This window comes from Aphelocoma coerulescens, chromosome 1A (assembly GCF_041296385.1).
Source record: "Aphelocoma coerulescens isolate FSJ_1873_10779 chromosome 1A, UR_Acoe_1.0, whole genome shotgun sequence".
Lineage (NCBI taxonomy): Eukaryota > Metazoa > Chordata > Aves > Passeriformes > Corvidae > Aphelocoma > Aphelocoma coerulescens.
This window is the reverse complement of record NC_091014.1, coordinates 13701978-13722643: the sequence shown is the minus strand read 5'-3', so window position 1 is coordinate 13722643 and position 20666 is coordinate 13701978. Positions and strand designations below refer to the sequence as shown.

General features: G+C 40.8%; 1 protein-coding gene and 1 long non-coding RNA gene across 4 annotated transcripts in view; one reads left to right on the top strand and one right to left on the bottom strand.

Moving 5' to 3' along the window:
* Nucleotides 1–20666, top strand: part of RELN (reelin) — a 276304-nt gene that overhangs the window by 191646 nt on the left and 63992 nt on the right. For all 3 annotated transcript variants that reach the window (XM_068994382.1, XM_068994372.1, XM_068994390.1), the window contains exons 22-28: nucleotides 1067–1179; nucleotides 7750–7887; nucleotides 8507–8693; nucleotides 12403–12608; nucleotides 15300–15471; nucleotides 15842–16042; nucleotides 18083–18318. In XM_068994382.1, the coding sequence (XP_068850483.1) occupies nucleotides 1067–1179; nucleotides 7750–7887; nucleotides 8507–8693; nucleotides 12403–12608; nucleotides 15300–15471; nucleotides 15842–16042; nucleotides 18083–18318 (1253 nt within the window). The remainder of the gene's footprint in view (nucleotides 1–1066; nucleotides 1180–7749; nucleotides 7888–8506; nucleotides 8694–12402; nucleotides 12609–15299; nucleotides 15472–15841; nucleotides 16043–18082; nucleotides 18319–20666) is intronic.
* On the bottom strand, nucleotides 15985–18206 carry LOC138098133 (uncharacterized). The gene is made up of 3 exons (XR_011146544.1): nucleotides 18144–18206; nucleotides 17000–17105; nucleotides 15985–16061 (listed from the first exon to the last, which is right to left on the bottom strand). It is a non-coding gene; the product is annotated as an uncharacterized lncRNA (long non-coding RNA).

Below are 20666 nucleotides of genomic sequence, written 5' to 3'. Positions count from 1 at the left end.
GAGCAGTCAAAGTAGGCTACTTGCATAAGCAGGTGTCTGTTCTCTTGCCCAATACCCTTCATGGGGGAGAGCACAGCAGTGACCAGCAAAATACCCTTGGGCATGTGGGGATGATCAGGAGAAGCTGTGCTGTGGCAGGAAGGGGCAGAAGGGACTCTCTGAATTGGTAGCTAGAAGAAGATCATTCAGGTTGGTAGTAACTTCCCAGCACTTTATTAATATCTCATAGCACAAATTTTTGGGTGCTGCTCTGGCAAAATATAAATAAATTAATGGCATATTGCAAAAAATTAAGTAACATTGCAAGGGCAGTGCTAGAAAACAGTTAAGCTGGGATAATGGACTTCATTTATATTTAATATTAAAAAGATGTGACAATGATCATATCTTCTGAATAAAAAAAAGAAAAGAAAAATTGGGGAATAGAACGCAACAGGAATCTGAGTTAAATGCAGAAATAGTCCTAGAAGCTGGAAGGGGGAATTTGCACCACCTGCTGTAGGTGTCAAAGCTAATACAGCTGCAGAGCTTGGGAAGGGCCTATGGACACAACTTCAACACAGAAGGCTGAGGTTGGGGGCTCTGGTGTGGCTCTCTCTGTTCCTACTGCTGCTCCCCACTGCAGATGGAGGGTGTGGGGCCAGCCAGCATGCCCAGGCAAAGCCTCACAAGTAGGTCTCTAAAATGACCTGTTTAAGTCTGGAGGTCCCTTTCATAGACTTACTTCATAGTGGTCTTGTAGCCTTACTTCATAGTCCATGATGGATGCTGGGGTGAAAATAGTAAAAAACAAAGAGATAGACATTCCTCATGGAGGAAAGCAAAACATTGCCAGTCACTAATGCTAAAGTCTTTAAATAAATTCATATGGCTTTCTTCCATCCTCAATTTTACTACTAGTTTTCTGAGAAATTTCTCTGCATCATGTCAGGATTTTTCTCTTCTGGGTCTTTCACTCCAACATCTGGACCCAGACAAGCTCCTGGTTCTGTGGATGTTTGATGCTTGTTTCTGTTGCCAGTTTTTCCTCAATATTAAATGTGGTTTTGAAATGTTTTGTTTTAAGGAATGTCTTCCCAGTATGCCAAGCTGTCAGGAGTTTACATCAGCAAGTATTTACCACTCCAGTGAATTTACTCAGTGGAGGAGAATCACTGTTCTTTTACCACAGAAGACTTGGTAAGCAGTTATTTCCTCTCTTTAAATTTTTTGGTGGGGGTGCAGATAATTCATCTAAATTGCTATGACAAAGATCAAGTCTCTGCAGGTCATACTCAAGCCAATAGGTGAGGTGCCAGGGCTGACCTAGTCGCAGGTATTTCCCATAAAAGGCATTCCTTACATAATTAGAGAATGAAATGTTGGTGAAGTCAACAGAAACTATTGTTTAGGATTGTTTTTAATACATACTCTGGCTCATCTAATAAAGTTCAGACTTTTCAAAAATAGTAGCGCTTGTCTATAAATGCCCTACTGGAGGAAGGCTTGATTTGGATTGTTAATTTTTATTTTGCACATTCCTTATTGTTTACATCTTCAGACCAAAGCCTTGTATAAACAATAAGTAATGATTCATTTCTGGGAATTTTTTAACTCTTGATTCTTTTTATAGCATGTCTTAAAAAATAACATTCTCTTCTGCAAAAAAAGAGAAACAAAAATTTTCAGAAAGCCTATTCATCTTGTAATCAAACTTGGTTTGCCTGCCCTAAAATTTTTATTTATTAACCTAATTGTTTCTTTCATTGTTTATTTTTAAATTTTTATTATAACATACAAATAAAAATTTGTCATAAATCTCAATAATCTTCAGGTCATCCTTCATTTGAGGATTTAATTATTACAATTAGGGTTACATTTTGATCATGTTTGACCTGAATCCATCACAGCAATTGCAATGAGAGCTTGCTCAGATTAAGTTATCATTGTATTTCCCCATCCTTCATCATTATTTTTTTGCACTCTGCATGGTCTCAGCACAGCCTGTTTCCATCAATCACACCACAATGATACCTTCTTTCAACACACTGGCCCTTTTTACTGTACAGACAATATTCAGAATTTCCTATTTCTAGGCAAAACATCAAAGGCAAATACTGAATCCTTAGAACATATCATATCAGATAATACCAAATGGTGCAAGTAAGTCTACAAATAAGTGCTTTGTAGTTAGATTATAATGTACTAAATCTTACATGCCATTACGTGCCACCATCTACAAAATCTGTGGTTCACGTAGGCACTTAGAAGTTTAAAAAGAGTCTACAATTTTTCGGGTTACACTCTAAAGTAGGCTGTTATTCCTAATTTCATTTATAAAATATATACTGTACTCAATTTGATGATGATACCAATGTTGTGGGCCTCTTTTTCTTTAGGATTTACTAATTCTTCTCAGAATATGAGGTGACAGAAGCAAATAATTCCATTTGAATTTAAGAGACTGCAGGGAGAAATTATGATGAAGTAATAGCCATATTCCTGTTCTGTGCTGTGCACAAATCATAAATATTTCACACTCTGTCTTGTATCTGAAGGGATTCCCGTCTGTTAGCAGAGTTTTGTTTGTAATTAAAGTACAAATTACCACTGAACATTCCTTTGCTCTTGATAGAGCACATTTTCTGTGTTGTGTTGTACTATGCAGTTATCGGGGTGAAGAGGAAGTGTGGCTCCATGTTCCCCACCAAACACAATCCAGCACACCACATGCATCTCTCTCTCACCACTTTCTAACCTTCCTTTCCACTGGCAAGGAGCAGGCTAAGGGCTCAGCAGTTCCTTCGGGTTGAAAATGCGGGGGCATTTTTAACACGTGTTTTAGAGCTCACTTGTGAGCAGAGGGTAAATTTCCACCTTTCCAAAACCTGGGCATTATTGGTGACAATTCGATGTACAGCTCTCCACTGCCAGCCCAGCCACACAGAGGGCGTTGTCCCAGGTGGCTGGTAGTGAATGTGTTCTGTAGGGCTCCTCTTCGGGGTGCCCTCGATCCTTCTCCTATCCCTTCCCCACCTGCATCCACTGCAACAACCACCCAGAGGCAAAACCTTAGTAATGGCCAGGAAGAACAGTGCCAAGGGGGAGAGCCAGGTCTTCTGCCTTCCCAGAACTGGGGTGAGGGGGAGAGGTCTCTGGACCTTCCTTCTCTTTCAGCCGTCCAAGACAAAGGCTGCCAAATACTCAGCCTGTCCTGTGCTTACTGCACAGGGAAACAAACCACCTAAACGAGGACTTGGGAATGTCTCATTAGCCTTGTTCTGGCCCTTGGTAGCCTCGGCATGCCCTCACACCCCTGAGCAGCCCTGCTGTGGTTGCTGGAGCTTTTATCCCTGGATGCACAGCTCTTAGCTGAGGGTTTGCACCTTGGGCGTGTGGGTAGTGTCAGGCTGTGGCACTGTGCTCATGCAGCTGGAAAATTGTTCGTAACAGCACCTATTTCTCTTGTAAAACTTTCTGGATGTGCTGGTATTTCTGCACATCTGTAGATGTTCTGCTTCTAGCAAGCATGAGTTTACAAGGTTCCCATGTTATGTGAGATTTGGGATGCTAGAAAATCTGCTGCAAGAATGAGACTTATATTGAAGAAATGAAATGTAAGCACCTGCTCGCTGAAATTGTATTGTACTTGAACTGAACATTTCTAACACTGATGAAAATTAATTTCAGTTTTATGCAAGGAATTTACATATGAACAGGCTTTAATGAGATACAAGCAGCTGTCAGTTGCTGACTTCATAAACAAATCAACACCTAATGACTGAATGAGAGCTTCAGGATAATTGGGTAAATGTAATTATGGTAACTCAGAAGGTAGCAAATGTAATTTTATCAGCCACAAATTTGCATTAGATCATTAAGGCTTTTAATATCAGGAGGGAAGGCAATGATTTTATTTTAACTCACATATCTGAAAAATTTTATAACAGAACATCATTTCACTTGCAGTACTTCTGGGACATGATTTCCTTGTGCTTCTGTAAAATGTCACACAACAATGACTTTTATTTGACATCAACCTGACTTAGATATAATGTCATTAGAAAGCTAGATTGCCTCCCAGTAGCATTAAAAAAAAAAAAAAAAAAAGGAGAAACTATGAGGAACTAGGGAAGTTTATTTTGCTTGTAAGAAATGCTTTCATAGCTCCTCAGTGCTGCACTTCCCATTTCAATAGGTGTCCAAATGGTGACTGTCCAGAAAACCAATGTTTTATCACTGAGAATGCAGCTGACGCTCATCTCCTTATTCTCTTTTCTTAATTAACATGGCTTTTTTAAATGGTTGATTACCATTTTTAACAGCATAATCCTCTTAAGCTGTTGTTACCTTGAGGTGCAGAGCAGCCTTGGAAAGCTTTCAAAAACAGCGAGCAGGACTGGCTTTTCAGTAGCATTGCTTTTGTAATTGTCAATTCAGCCTAACACACATTATCCCTCACCCAGGGAGGAATCTGAATCCATAGAGTTATCCCTGCCCACAGCCACGTGATGGTGGCATCGCTTCCCGTAGGACCCCTGGAAGCAGGCTGGGTGGGAAGGTGAGGGCAGCTCCTTGTCCCTTGCAGCTTGGAGCCACGGGATTCCCATGGTGGCAAAGCTGTCCCCAGAGGAGAGCTGTCTGTCTGCAGATAAAAATAACTCCTCCCCGCTGGGATGTGGCTCCCTGGGGACTATCCCCAGCCTCCAGCTGCTGCACACACCTCCATTTGGGCCACATGTTCATCTCCAGGCTGTAATGAGCCTCCTCCCTTCCTCCCTCCCCTCAAATGAAATAAATAATGCTCCTGGAATGACTGCATTCATCTGAGAACTTCTAGGTAACAAGTGGAGCTAAGTGCATCCCTTAGCTTGACGTGCAGCCAACATCTGGAACCGGAGGAGGCAGATGGAACTCTGCACCTGGCAGGGTGGCAGTCCCCTGCAGCAGGAATGGGATGATGAGACTCTCCAGGGAAACATTTTGGTCAGGTGAAACCCACATGAGCCCCAGTAAGCCCTGGTGTCAGCTCCCTGCCTGCCGTGCACGCCCAGCCCTGGGAGCAGCCCCAAAGAGGAGCTGCACAGGGACCTTCTCAGCTGGGGCTTCAGGTGTTTTGCTGCCCTGGGCACAGGTGTTCTCTGTCACCGCACAGGGCCTGGCTCTCCCCACTGTTTGTGTAGGTCAGTGTGAGCCTTGTGCCCCAGAACCAGCCCTCATGCACCTGCACAGCCACCCTTCAGGGTCATTTGCACCTGTCAGCAGCCAGTGAGCGGCCGAGGCAATGCCATCAATGCCACACCAAGCTCTTTCTAGGGAGCACCACCGCTTGTTGGGCACCATGAGACTTCCATGGCACGGTGAAATTGCCTCTGTATCACTGTAAATCTCCCCCAGTTTGCTGTAAATACCCCTGGGCTGCAGGGTCTCACACCCCACCTCCACCCATACTCTGTCCCTGATGCAAAACAGATGCCCGAATACAATGCTCTCCCTCCTATTACCTGGGAAAATAACATGACACAATTTTACTGTGCTGGGAGTTCACAGGGGGTGTGTTTGCCTGCTCTAACATCATTCTTTGGTTTCAGTATTGTTATTTTCCTCAGCATTACAACATTAGAGTTAACACCAGTCATTACTGTTCTTTCCAGAGCCTACAGCCTCTGTCAGGGTTCTCTGTGGTGCCATTGATGTAAACATGAACCTCAGCACCAAAGTGACGTGCTGACTTCAGAGCACTCCAAAAATAAACAGTAAATAATTGCAGTAAATATTGACTGCCCATTATGCCTGCACAAGCTTAGGAAGTCCTTCGTGTGCTTATTACTGGCATTGTACCCTTTTAATGGATAATTCATAGCTCTTGTAATGTAACCCATCAATACATTATATCCTGAGGGAGTATTTAATCAGCAGATTTGCCCCTACAGATTAACTCTGAGTGCTGTAAAAATGCTTACAGTATTTGCAATATCAAACAGATACTTAAAGCAGGCAACAAGGGTCATTTCAATTAAAAATCAAGCCCTTGGGCATCTTCACTTGTTTTTAAAGAAATTGAAAACTGGTGTTTTAAAAATTTATCCACACATGTACCGAACTTCTTATATGTGCCAGAGTGGCTAATTGCTCTGCCACTCTGTCCACTTCAGCTGCACAGGCCTGCTCTGTTCATTTTTTCACTTCCATACATGTGAGCAGGTGGCTCAGCCACCTTTACAATATTCATTTTAGTAAGTCTTATTCTACTTAAATTATTGGGGTGGGGAAAGGGCTTTGTATCTTGAAGTAGAATAACAGCAGTATATCCTGTGCCTCATAAAGTAACCATATGGCTCAGAAACAAGCTAAAAAAGAAGCTTCTAATAGGAACTGCCTGCTTCTCATCCTCAGCTCCCCTAACCAGCCCTTGGCCAGACAGAGGCCTGTCCCATTTTAAAATTGGATTTTTAATTCTCCTCAGTCAACCTTGCTTTCCCTGTCCTAACTCTCCACAACAATGCAATTCAGCCTCAGTGCCCACATTGCTACCACCACCCCTTTTTACCCAGACCCATCATGCAGCCAGCACAGCCCCTTTTGCTCCATCATGATGAACAATTTCCCATCTTTGTTTCATTTCACATGCATTCTATTTTTCTTAATCTCATCCTGACATGAGTGGAGTGGAGAGTCTCTGTGCCCCCCATTTGGGCGTGGCCACCAGCCAATGTTGGTAACCTGCTGGATGTGCACAGTTTGGCAGGGCAGCTTGAAGAGGCTTGATGATGACAAAAATTGCTTTTCTCGTGATTCACTTTCTTCTCCAGCCTTGGTTTTTGAGGGCGATGGGTGTCAGGCTGGGTTTGGCTAGCAGGAGTCATTCCCATGGAAAATGTCAATGTTGCATTGGACAATCTCCTAAAGGGCCAGCAGTAAGCATTTTTTAATGGATAATGTTAGCTGAATTCACTATTGTAAAGAAAAACAAGCTGTTGAAGATAAACTATTTAGAAATGAGAAGCTAAAGTGAGGTTTTGTGCTTGAAGAATATTACAAATATGCAGAGCGTAGTTAGGCAAGAAGTTTAATTTGATGATTCCCCACCACAAACCTTGGGTGTTACAGATTTTGAGTTGTTGGGCAAGAGCAAGCTATTTACAGTGCAGAAAAAAATAGGTGCTATGACACGGGATCTTTGTCAAAAACTTGTGATCTCAATGTCACCAGTGATATTTGAGCAAAATCTAGTTTAGAATCATCCTGACAAAAAGAAATTTTTATATCCAAGAAAAAACAGTCGACTGTTGTTGAATGGAAATAGTCGGTATTCACTTATGCTCAAGAACTTTAATAATTTTTTAAACAATAAAGATCAGGAGAAATCTGTTTACACGGTTTATGACCTGTTAACTGTGACCAAAAATATAGAAAACAAAGTCATGCTCTAGATACACCTTTCCAATTTTGCAACCATCACTCAGTAAAAATCCAGTAATATTCATAGCGAAGCTTACCTTAAAATAATGCTCAAAATTCCTGCAACATCTCTGCAATATGCTTTTCCTCAGAAATGTCATCAATCACTGAAAAGTCCTTTTATAGACCTGTGCAGCAAGTGGCATAATCTAGGAAGTTAATTTGCAAAAATCTGTCTTTGGTTGTGTCAGCCTTTGCAGCCTGGGCTGTGATTGTGATACCAACGTCATTTTCTTTTAGTTACATTTTATCTCTTTTCCCACCGTTCTGTAAAGAATGGAGAATTAATGCGCTGTTATTGGTTTTAAGGTCCAGTGCCACACGTTTCCGCTGGAGTCAGTGCTACTACACAGCCCAGGATGAGTGGGCCTTGGACAACATCTACATTGGCCAGCAGTGTCCCAACATGTGCAGCGGGCACGGCTGGTGTGACCACGGTGTTTGCAGGTATGAAGCATTTGCAGGTATGAGCAATGGTCTTCTGATACTTTAGGTACCCTACTATTTTCCATACTTTCCTTTTCTTGGCTGTTGTTCTTATTTTTAGATTAAACATTAAAAAATAGAAGCTCTACAAGGGGTTGACCATTCAGGCAGCATTAGCAGCCAGTTGCTCCACACCAATGTGTCCAAGAACCTGTATCCTTGTCAGATCCAAGCACTGGAAGAACTTTCAGTGGTACAGGGCTGCCCTGCTGCAGGTGTCCTGGTGGCCCCTCCGGCCCTTGGCACAAGGACCCCAGCTCAGGGCCAGAGCTGCTTCACTGGGTCAGAAGGATTCCAGGGACCAGCTCAGCACTGCCATTCTGACAGTTTGGCAGCCACTGTCAGAATGGGTGCTACACTGAGGACACAGACTGCTACTCTCTGCCAGATTCAAACTTTCTGGACACCACAGGATTTTTTTTTTAGAAAAAAGATACAGGGTTTTCCCATTTTCCAGTTATTCTGGTTTGTTTCCATGATACAAAACTGCAATCCCAGAATGATTTGTTATTTCACATTGAATTTTATAGTGTCAGTGCACCACCTTAACTGTCAGTGTTGTGTTTACGCTTCCTTCTAGGTGTGATTCAGGGTTTCGGGGTACTGAATGTCAGCCTGAAAATCCCCTTTCTTCAACCATCATGTCTGATTTTGAGAACCCAGATACCCTGAAGACAGAGTGGCAGGAAATTATTGGGGGAGAGATCGTCAAGCCTGAGGAAGGCTGTGGGGTCATCTCATCTGGCTCCTCACTCTACTTCAATAAGGTACTAAAGAGGGCTGGGAGACTGATAAAGGCACATACTGTAGGTTTCTGTGGAGCATAATGTGGCAAAGAAAAGGGAGGTGGCAGTAAGCTGCACACAATATTAGAAGTGCATTAAACAGCACAGCTGTGCTCTGCAGGTAAAGAACAAAGCAATCAAAAGAGGTAGGGAAAGACACGTGCACTCTGTATTCAAGAAACAGCAGCTGTAGTGAAAGGCAGTAAATTGTCAGAGTGCTGGGAAGTGTGTACATTCACAATGTCTTACTTGTACATTTTCATTTTTAAGGCTCAGTTCTCATCATCCAGCAGCTCCCATTTGTTTCTTCTGTACTGTCCTGGGTAAGAGATGGGGAAAGGTTGCCTTTCCAGGGGACAAGAAGCTTAATTTGAGGTCACAGGAACAAAACTAGTGAAAAAAACCATCCTTTCAGGCTGTTAGAAAATGGTTCACCTGAAGGAGAATATTCTTTTGTATAACTTGGATACTTTGCCGACAAAAAATAGTAGAATGGGAAAACGATATAGGGAATTCTGATAATTAGTAGCAATTATAGCTAAAATAAAAAGAGATCTTTATGACCAGACGTAAGATTATGCATTGTAATAATAGATTTATTTTTGTATTGTTGCTCCTCAGGTCTAGTCCTAAGATTTGTTTTGTTCTTAATTGAAAGGAAGAGTATAAATGCAGCTATGTGCTTCTCTTTTAAAGGTTTGATCAAACTGGCACTGCTGTCATGAGAGCCAGATTAGTCCCAGAAGAATAACCCAATATGCAACGCTGGGTAATTGTGCGTTGTTTACCTCATTACAAAAATCTAACCCATGAAATAATTTTCAGCACTCCTACATAGTCTCACATCCAGCTCCCCTGGAAATAGAGCTCTGCACTGAAAATTTCATAACAGACCAATCTGTATAACTAGCTAATTGTGATAATTGGATTTTTTTTATATAATTGTCTTCCCTGTTAGATGTTTTTCCTTCTGGCTTGGTTCCTTATGCCAAGTTTCTCAAAAGTAGTTTGCTAAATTAGAATTAACCTGCTATGATCTTTCTTCTGATTCCTGCTAAGGAGGAGTGAAAAACTCATTTAGAAATTCTTGGCTTCTTTCTATTGATCTCTAAGTGTTAGGTTATCACTCATTTCTTGAGTAGCAGCAGTCTGTGTGCTGTCAACAGAAGGTGGTTTATTTAATTTCTGTTTAGATCTTTCTCAAGGCGTCTAATGCTGGTAGGTAATAAAAAATTATTTTTATAATTGCCAAACAGTTCTGTATTGTTTTGGGGAGTTCATATTCACATTTCTTTTCATTTGCTCAAACAGACACTTTTTATTTGAATGTCTAATGTTTGCTGCCATAATCAATTACTGCTGCCAGAATTAATGTTGGCTTTGTTCTGACAACCCTCTATCTTTTGTTTTACAACTCATTTTAATCAATTGCAGGTGTGTTCACAATTCAGAGCTCTTTCAATTAGCCCCTGCAATTCCTCTGAGGCTTTATGTCACTCATGCCCTTTCTCAATTAACCTGGTTCTGTTCTACCCCTTTGGCAGGCAGAGCTGCTGTGGGGTGTAGATATGCAAAACCCACCTTTAATGGTTTTAGAGCCAGAGCTTGGCCCACTGCAGGTCAGTATGTTGGATGCCCCCAGCCAGCCAGGACATACCTGCCCATGGGACAGCAAGGGTGTTTGCATCCTTATTACCCATTACTGACTTAATTTGATGGTGATAATTTCAAATTCCAGTGGGTCTCCAATTGAAGCTGTGAAAGCAAACTACCCAGAGATTATCAGCGTCACCTTGGCCAGCATTAGCCACATGGGGCTGCACCAGGAAGCTCAGGGCTGCATCCAAGGCTGACTTATCTCACTCTCATGGCACCATCCAGGAGGGAATTCCAGTCTCAGCTGGGAATAAACAACCAAATAAACAAACAACAACAACAGGCACAATTTAAACAAACAACAACAACAGGCACAATTTAAGACTGAAACAGTATGGCTGTATCCCATATGAGCTTTTTCAGAGTCAAAGGATTCTTCACAGGTTTTACCGACCAAGCTTCAGACCCCCATGTATTCAGCTTCCAGAAATCAGTCTCACAGTGTGAGGTGGCCTATTTCGTAGGGTCTACAAATGAGCTCAGGACACAGGCTGTTATACCAGCAAAGCAAGATGTTCTAAGAAAGAAAGCAATAGACATTTATCTATGCTGGGTTTACCCCCAACTGTGTAGAAAGAAGAAAGAGGTGATGAATGGAATGGGATTTAAATTGATCTATCACCTTATTAAAAAACACAGATGATATTTTAAATCTCAGCTCATAAATCTTGTTACTTGTGTCCAGCTAGATCACATCACTTTGCCTATCTCAAGTTTGTTTGGAAATTTGTCATAAGGATCGTAAATGTACAAGTTAGAGAGAAGAACATAAACATTACTTAAATTATACGTGTCATAACTTAGCCCTGGTTTCCCTTTTTTGTACTTTCTTATGCTTAGAGATGGACAGAAACACAGGGTTATTTAAGGGAATTAGAAACAGTAGGTACAATGACAGTCCTGCTCCATTTTGGGGGGTGGTGCTAGATTCCTGCTACATTAATAAATGCAGAAATATGATCCCTGCATCCTCTTCCCAGCTGTACATAAATGGCTTTGCCCTACCTATAAAACCTTGTGGCAGCACGATGCTGTGCTGGGGCAGGGTTGTGCCAGATGCAGGGCATGCAGGTCACCTCTCTGGGAGCACTGCTCTCATCCTGTGTCCTGCCTTGTCACAGGCAGCTTCATATCCCATATCAGCATCTTGTAGGCTTGTTGATGTGCAAGTCCACAAGTTCAGCCTTAAGCACCAGGGCACAAAGCGAAGATGGGTATGGGATAATTTTGGTTACAATAAAAGGCTCTTAAACCTTAAAGCTTTTTTCTAGATGAATATGCTCTGTCTTCCTTTGCCAACACGCACAGAGCGACCACATTGACCTGCTAAACTCAAAAACATTCTTGGAAAAGCTGTTTACGAAATCTTACAAGTCTATTTGTTTCTCTCAACTATGCCTAGGTAAACTTGAAACCATATCCACAGGTTTTAGTTGAGAGACTCCTGATTTACAATGCTTACTAGGAAAAGAGTATAGTTTTGTGTAGGAAAAAAACCTTATCCAGATGAAAATTCCACTCCCCGGTTCCTGTGTGGGAGATAGGCTTCAAGCAAGGTATTACAGGAGCTGATTTCAGGTGATTAGGTAACATTGTACAGTGCAAGATTTGACCAGGGAAGTAAGACTAGAGAAATGGCCTTTTACTGCTCTATGCACTATCAATAAAAAGCTGAATACTTAAAAATTTATCCCTGGTTGATTCAGGATATCCAGCACCTGCTCTTTGTCTTCTGAAAGTACTTGGGACCTTGAAGGAATGAGATGAAATAGTTATGTGGAAATTGTGCTTGGGAAAGTGAAGTTGCATTGTGTGTTGAAATCTAATAATAAAAATTCTTGTGGGACAAAGCAGGGTGATGTAAAGGATGGCCAAGCAGAATAATTGAAAGACAAAAAAAGTGAAGTTGAAACAAAAGTCAATGTTGTGTAGTTTTGTGTGCAATATTCATCTGTGACAGACTTTAAATATGCCTATTCTTTGTGAAGGTGTCATAATTAAAATTATTATTGTCCCTCTGTTCTTTGTATCGTAGGCTGGAAAAAGACAGTTGGTAAGCTGGGATTTGGACACAACATGGGTGGATTTTGTGCAGTTTTACATCCAGATTGGAGGAGAGACTTCTTCGTGCAATAAACCTGACAGCAGAGAAGAAGGTGTGCTGCTGCAGTACAGCAATAACGGCGGGATCAACTGGCAGCTACTAGCAGAAATGTATTTCTCTGACTTCAGCAAACCCAGGTAGAATTTTGGTCTAAAATAATTAATACATGTGGCATCAGCTTTAAAAAATATATATTTCTCAACTTATGAAATCATGAATAGTAATTTAAAGTTATAATGCTTAAAAGTCATCATTATATAGAAACTTTTTCTGGCTGGCATAGTAAACTCCTGTCACTAGGAATGAAAAGTATAATGAAAGTGGGCCTTAAAATCTGAAGTAAAATATAAAATCCCCTATTACTTACCTCCTATGTGAAACATGACTAAAATGCTAATATCTGCAAAAAAATAGCAAGCATATAAAGAAGTTACCCAAAAGAGGTGTAGAAATCTTCCATTTCCTCTGACTCTGGTTTCAGATCCAATGAACATGTATTAATGTCATATGAAGCAAAAGCTCTTTTAAATAAATATTTAAGGAGGAGAAGAAATCATGTTCAGCCATTCAAATATGCTGTCAGATGCCTTGTCAGTGAAAATTTAAATTTTATTTGTCTGCAGAGGTGCTAACATGATTTCTATTACCTGTAGTCCATGTCTTTCAACATACAAATTATTTTGTCTTCTCATCTTGTCATTTTGCATTGCAATGAACAATGCTTTCAGAAGGATTTCTGTAACTTGGCAGGCTGTTCTTTTCTAGAGGTAATCTAGGCACTTGGAAGTATAAAATTCTTGAATTTTGAATAGAATAGAAAATTAGAATAGAATAGAATAGAATAGAATAGAATAGAATAGAATAGAATAGAATAGAACAGAACTATTTCAGGTGGAAGGGATCTGCAACTGTGCTCAGCGTTACTCCATCCTAGGTGCAGAATCAACATTTCCACTTGTTAAATTTTATCCCATGAATCAATCCCCGTGCTCCAATCTGTCAAGATTCCTCTGCAAGAACTCTTGATCCTCAAGAGAGTCAACCTCCCAGTTTATATCATCAGCAAAAGGGTGGACTCAACTCCTGCATCCAGATTATTGATAAGTACCTTGAACAGGACTGCCCTAGGATTGAACCAGAGGAACACTGCTGGTGACCAGTCACCAGGCAGAGGTGGCCCCATTCACTACAGCCCTTTGGATTCTGCCCTTCAGCCAGGCCTTTACCCAGCACATTGTGAACTCGCTCATCCCACAGGTGGACAACTTGTTCATAAAGATGCTGTGAGATACAGTATCAAAAGCCTTACTAAAATCCAGGCAAACTACAGCTACCCCCTTTCCCTCAACTACTAGGTGAGTGCTTTAGTTTCTACTTGGTCAAAATTACAGGACACACCCAACAAAGAAGCTAAATAGTGAAAGCTTCATCACTGGACTATACAATACATTTTTAGAGAAAACATTTGCCCTCCTGAGCAATGAAGAGTGATGGTCCTTACTGAACATAGCTATGCAGATTTGTTTTTCTATTATTTCAAATGCGGTCCAGATCTTATTTTCCAATTCCTTATTCTTCAGTTATAAATCTAGGAATTCTCTGGAAAAGAATAATTCCTTCTCCTTTCTATGCCTAACTGGCAAGTGAAGCAGAGTCCATGGTACAAAAAAAGTGTGATATAAAGAAAGAGTTACAAAAGGATTGTGTGTATAAATGCATATATGTAACATGTCTGAAATAGGCAAGTAACTAATTCTTATACTTTTTGACATAAGTATGATTAGGCTTGAAACTTGAACATTTATTTAACATCATTTTTGTAAGGTGTTTTTAAATTGAACATAAAGCAAACTGAGGAGACCTGAAGTTCTTTTACAAAGATCTGTATAGGAGGGCTGAAATATTTTTACCCAAAGAAAACTGCTACATAATCTATTGCTTTGTACCAGAAGGATGCTTTTGTCTACAAATAGGACCAATCAGCAGAAGAGAATAAGAAATTAATTTTGCTAGCATATGTCACTGTTACTTCCTGGCATCAGAAAAACATTAAGACTTGCTGAACATGGATCAGCTGAACAGTTTAATTCAAAGCTAGAGAGCTCAAATCAGTTCCTTATTGTGCTTGGCAATATAAGTAATAGAGTGTAAAAACTAGACATTGTCTTAAAGAGTTTACATTCTCCACAGACAAGAAGGATGAAGAAGGCTTCTTGATATGCAGTGTATAATCTAGATATATGGAAAAATAGAATAACAGAATCACAGAACCATTAAGAAAAGACCTCCAAGGTCATGAAATACAACCTTTGACCCAACATCACCATATCAACTAAATTACAGCACTAACTGCCATATCCAGTTGTTTTTTGAACAATTCCAGGGATAGTGACTCCTCCAGCTCCCTGGGCAGCCCAGGGAGCCCCAATGCCCAACCACCCTTTCAGTAGAGAAATTCTGCCTGTTGTCCAACGTGAACCTCCCCTGGCAGAGTTTGAGGCAATGTACTCATGTTGCTGGTTGCCTGGGAGAAGAGGCCAATCCCCATCTTACTACAGCCTCATTTCAGGCAGTTGTAGAGAGCAGTAAGGTCTCCGCTGAGCCTCCTTTTCTCCAGACTAAACAACCCCAATTTCCTCAGCTGCACCTCATATGAATTACTCTCTTACACCCTTCTCCAGCTCTGCTGCCCTTCTCTGGACACACAAATTACTGAGGACTTGTACACGTAAGATAGATGCTGGCATTCCTGCCTCTTTTCCCTGTTGAGTGATACCTTTCTCTACAGACTGCGTTCTCTGAAGTTCTGCTCAATTTCTCTTCCTCAGGTTTGTCTATCTGGAGCTGCCAGCTGCAGCCAAGACACCTTGCACCAGGTTTCGCTGGTGGCAGCCAGTGTTCTCAGGGGAAGGGTACGATCAGTGGGCCATCGACGACATCATCATTTTGTCAGAGAAGCAGAAGCACATCATTCCTGTTGTTAATCCCACCTTACCACAGGTAATAAGCAAGAGCAGGCTGTGGGCATCCCCACGGAACAGGAACTATCCTGTTAGGAGACTTGTTTGAATATAATTTTCTTTGAAAATACTGGTTCTATTTAAAGAGACAGCTGTAGTGTTTGCAGCTGCCTCTCTGTGTGGGAATAGCCTGGGTCTTTTCACAGAATCATCAGACTCCTAATCTTTGTGACAGAGGATGTAATGATGTGTCTCCACAAAAAGTCAAGACTGAAATTTTGGAAATTAATTTTTTTTTTAATTACAGGAAATAAAAATTGCAAAATTTGAAAGTTCATAATTTTGGGAATTATTCTGAAGTCACACTGCAAGGTGATAATACCTCTGGCTTTCATTTTCATTTCTAACAGAACTTTTATGAAAAGCCAGCATTTGATTACCCTATGAATCAGATGAGTGTGTGGTTAATGCTGGCCAATGAAGGGATGACCAAAAATGAAAGTTTCTGCTCTGCCACCCCCTCTGCCATGCTCTTCGGTAAATCAGATGGAGACCGGTTTGCAGTGACTCGAGATTTAACTCTGAAGCCTGGATACGTCTTGCAGTTCAAGGTATTCCTTAAACATAAATCTGTGCAAGAATATCAGTAAAACTGCCCTTAGCCAATACTTGCAAGATGCCACTGGGGCCGCAGTTCAAACTAAGGTGATATATTAGATTGTTGCATATGAACTCATACAGCATAAAATGCCATCCTGCTTTCTGGAAGAATAGCCAAAGCCTTGGTGCAGGAAAGCATTTTTACCCCTCTGGAGAAGTTTTAAAGCTTTTTGTTCTTCAGCACATTTCAGAAGTGGGCTGAAGTGACTGTCATTATATTCAAGTCAGCACTAGGAAGTGCTACTGCACTGTCGAGCGAAAAAGGATTTATCCCGTCTGGGGCTTTGAATGTACAAAAGCTCCAATGTGGTTTGGGTATATTTTTTGTATTTTAAACTATTTAAGGACTTACAAGCTGCTCTGTACTCCAGTGTGGGTTTTTTCATATAATTTACTTTTATTGTGTCAATGAATATAGGCTCCAATTAGCATTTTCTTCTTTAAAGAGCTTACAAAAATTTCAGTGGTCTGACAATACGTCAGAATATGGGCTCCAAAGAAAGTATATTTGCTTTGACAAGCTCTTGTTTCTGAACCCTAATCAAAATTTTATTGAGTTTATAATGAAATCCCATTGGTGAATTCTGGAAGTTGGTTGCAATGCAATTTTAATGAGCTCCCCACAAATACATCGTCCTTACATAATTGGTGGATACAGACACTGAATAATTTACAAGTGGAATTATTAAAGAGATCAGATGTTTACAGGCAGCTTTTCAAATATAATTCCCACAGTTCTATAAATAGGAAAGTTCATTAGAAATACTGGGATTTGTAAAATAATCTAATTTCAACTAAAAGATATGCTAATAAAGTGCTATACAAACTGAGGGATTTCAGTACAATTTCCTTGTGAGTTTTATACTTTAAACTGTCTACAACCCAAGGATATCTCAATGTATAAATACCATTTAGCCTGGAAAAGATGCTATTTGCCTCTTCACCACCTTCCTGTACTTCAGCAATTAAGTCTTCGTTCTCTAGGTTTGATGATCAACAGCAATTAAAAATTGTCTAGGTTAAAAAAAATCAATACTTAAAAATGTTTCATATACCTTCCATCACTCAAGCACTTGACAATGTAACATAACTATACAAAACATAAGAATGTGTCACAGAACAGTGAGTTCTTCCTAATAAAGTCTATTATTTCAGGACTGAATGTCTACTTTTTTGGAAAGCTTTTCAGCCTGCACATAAATGTGTTAGTCCTATTTGCATGCTTTCGCGAGTGTGTGAAATTTCCATTTTAAATAGCAGACTGGAATAATTTTGCATTGATAAGCTCAAAGACAGTAATTTGTCAGAATTATTTCATTTTACATGAATGATTTTGTTTTACATTTTACATTCTACAGCTCAAGTAGAATTTCTACAATAAAATAGGGGAAACTAATATTTTTCTGATAGCTTGAAAAATGAAACTGAAATTTCAAATCAGCAGTTGATTTTGGTTGCATTCTCATTTCATGTTTTAATACGCATTTTTCTACTTAATCCAATCTTACTCTATTCTGGGGGCCCAAACTGCAGTGCCAACTTCCAGACATCATTCCTGCAAGGCCACTGACAAGGCTGTGTTAGGGCTAACCTGGGAGTCAGGCTGATCCTCTGGGCACACTGGGCTGAAGATGGGATGAATCCCAGAGGATACAGCTCTTTCCACTCCTGGGCATGCAGGTGCCTGCACAATGTTTGCTGTTTGGGGCTTACTATGCACAGGGACCCTTGGACAGTTCTTTGCACCTTTTTGTCTGCTGAACTCAGCAATGAACCTTATTGAAGGGATAGTGGGAATATTTACTGAGAAATGTCATATAAATGTAAGAAACAGACTCCAAGCATCAGTCACTGTCTGCCAGCAGGGTTCAGTGCAAGTGCCCAGAACATTAAGCCTCCCAACACAAAAAATCGAAGGTGGTTTGCAGCCAGTAAATACTAATAACAGTGCAGGTTTTTCATATAATTTCTGACTCTCTGTTTTTTTGCAGCTGAACATTGGCTGCACCAACCAGTACAGCAGCTCTGCCCCCGTTCTGCTGCAGTACTCACACGATGCTGGGCTCTTCTGGTCGCTGGTGAAGGAGGGCTGCTACCCCGCGTCCCCGGGCATGAAGGGCTGCGAGGGGAGCTCCCGTGAGCTCAGCGAGCCCTCCGTGTACCACACGGGAGACTTTGAGGATTGGACAAGAATTACTATTGTTATCCCCAGGTCACTTGCAGCCAGGTACTGTGCATTGTAAACCAGTGATGCCAGTGGGACCCGTGGATTAGCTGATTTAGCTGCTTCTAGAATGGTACATTAGGAAAAAGTTGCAAAGCTGTGAATAAAAGCAGTGTTAAAATACAGCAGATCTGGGGAAAATATACTGTGCTGCCCAAAGCAGTAAGAATTTTCCATTTTAAAGGTGTCAGATTGGTCTATAATAAATAATTAAATTACAAAGCAGTGAGAAACCCAGCACATTTTAATTTGATATCAATCCCTTCATTGCCTTTATCCATATCAGGTCAGAGGCGCCAGCAAGAGAGTAATAAGTCAGATGAATTAAATAAGCCATTTGAAAAGGATTAATTCCAGTTACCACTGGGCAAAGAAATCTTAGCAAGGTATTTGAGCTGATGCATAATGTGCTGTGTCACTGAAGGCAGCCGGGACAGCCAGAGGCAAAGGAGGGAAGAATGGTAGTTTGCAAGCACAACCTCAGCATAAGATTGATACAAGTGAGAAAACATCAGATGGTGGAAGACACAAATAAACCTTGAAATCAGAAGGCTTTTCTCAGTCTTATCTGGATTTGGCTGAAGTTTCTCGCTCCCCTTACTCTGTCTCACTCCAGCAGTAAAACACCCCAATCTGATTTTCTGGATACACCAAGTGCTGCCAGCACAACCATCCCACCAGGCCCCTGGCCATGTCCCCCTGCCTCTTTCTTCCCAGGCAGCTTCTCTAGTGCTGCCTCTGGTTTTCTGACACATCCTCCTGCCACGGGCTCCACGTCCTCAATCCATTTGAGTGTTTGGCTTATTTTGTATCAGGGGAGCCAGTGCCTCTGCTGCAAGGACTTGAAATAGCAGTGTGTACCATAACAAGTTTGTCTTTTCTTCAGTAATTAGCCAATAAAGGCAGGTGCCAAATTGCACAGATCTGACACCAGCTGATTTGATTTACCCAAAACAAGCAGGGCAGAATCAATAGCAGCAATCTGTTTGGCATTATGTTCAGTAATGTGATCAGGAATAAGAAGCTCATGCTAATACATTAAAAATGTAAGTATTGTGACTGCAATGAGTGTCTTGGCATGTTGAGAACTGAGTTTGTTGTGGGTCACTTAGGAAATCATGGTTCATGGGTCAACCAGAGAGCATTCCACTTCATTATTTGGTACAGAGGATGAGCACGATGATCACCTACCTACCAAATCCCAGTGCGGAGCAAAAAAGAAAAAGCAAAAGGTTTATTACATTTTGGGCAGAGTAGCAAGGAGGATCTTAGTTAATCCATTACATTGGCAATGAGATTTTAAATCTGTTCCCCTCTCTGTAGCTCCTGTAAAATTATTCAGCTAAAAGTTAAAGACTGGAAATTAATATCCAAAATATTTCTTCTTCAACAAGTCTCCTATGCAGTGGGTCAGAGTTGTGGGCAGAGTGGGAGCTTCAGACAAAGTTTACTAAAGAAGCCTCCTAATGATTAATGAGGTCAAGAAAGGATCCCAGTGCTTTGTAAACTCCTTCTCAGAGAGGAGCCTGGGTGCAGCTGGATCCAATCTTAGCCCCAGACTTTGTTAATGGTTTAGGTCCAAAGGATTATACAGGTATAACTGAACCTTTACACAACTTTGTCCTGCAGGATTAAGGATGGCAAACTAGATCTATTTATAGAAATATTTTTATTTATTATGGTAACAATTAGGCAAGAAGATCTTAATCAGAATTATTTGCTACACAGTATTGGAGTTATAGCAACTATTATAATGTAGTGCACCATGAAGCAACATTGAAGCAGTTGTATTAAAGTAATTGTATTGTAGCTAGCAAAAACAATTATTAAGTAGAGATTGATGTTACTCACCCATACAATGATCGTGGGCAAATTTCTTGCTCAGCCTTGAGGATTAACCTTGAGGGGCATCCCCACCCAAGGGAGGAATCTCCACCCACTCCAAGAAAGAGTATGTCAGGAGACCCTGCCATTAAAATTTGGGCTAGGCTTTTATAGTAGGAAGTGATTGACTGTCAATCATGTCTCTGGGCCAGCTGTGTCAGCTCAGCAGCCTTAGATAAGTTATTAGTAATATCACTTGTTTGTTCCTTCATCCGTGTTTTACCAGGTCTACCACATCTCCACCTCACTATCAGGATGTTTAGCTTTGGGATTGATGGGTCAGACTGGTTTCAGCATGTAAGACATGTTCTTTGCCATTCCATTTAGAAAGTGGCTTTTTTTCTTGTAACCAACTAGCTTAAAGTTCTTTTACTCAAAAGTGTGCAATCCCGTAATAAACTCTGCACTGCTGCTGCTACTGAGTTGCTTTCAAAAGTATTGTAAGAGTTGAGGGATTTTAACATTTA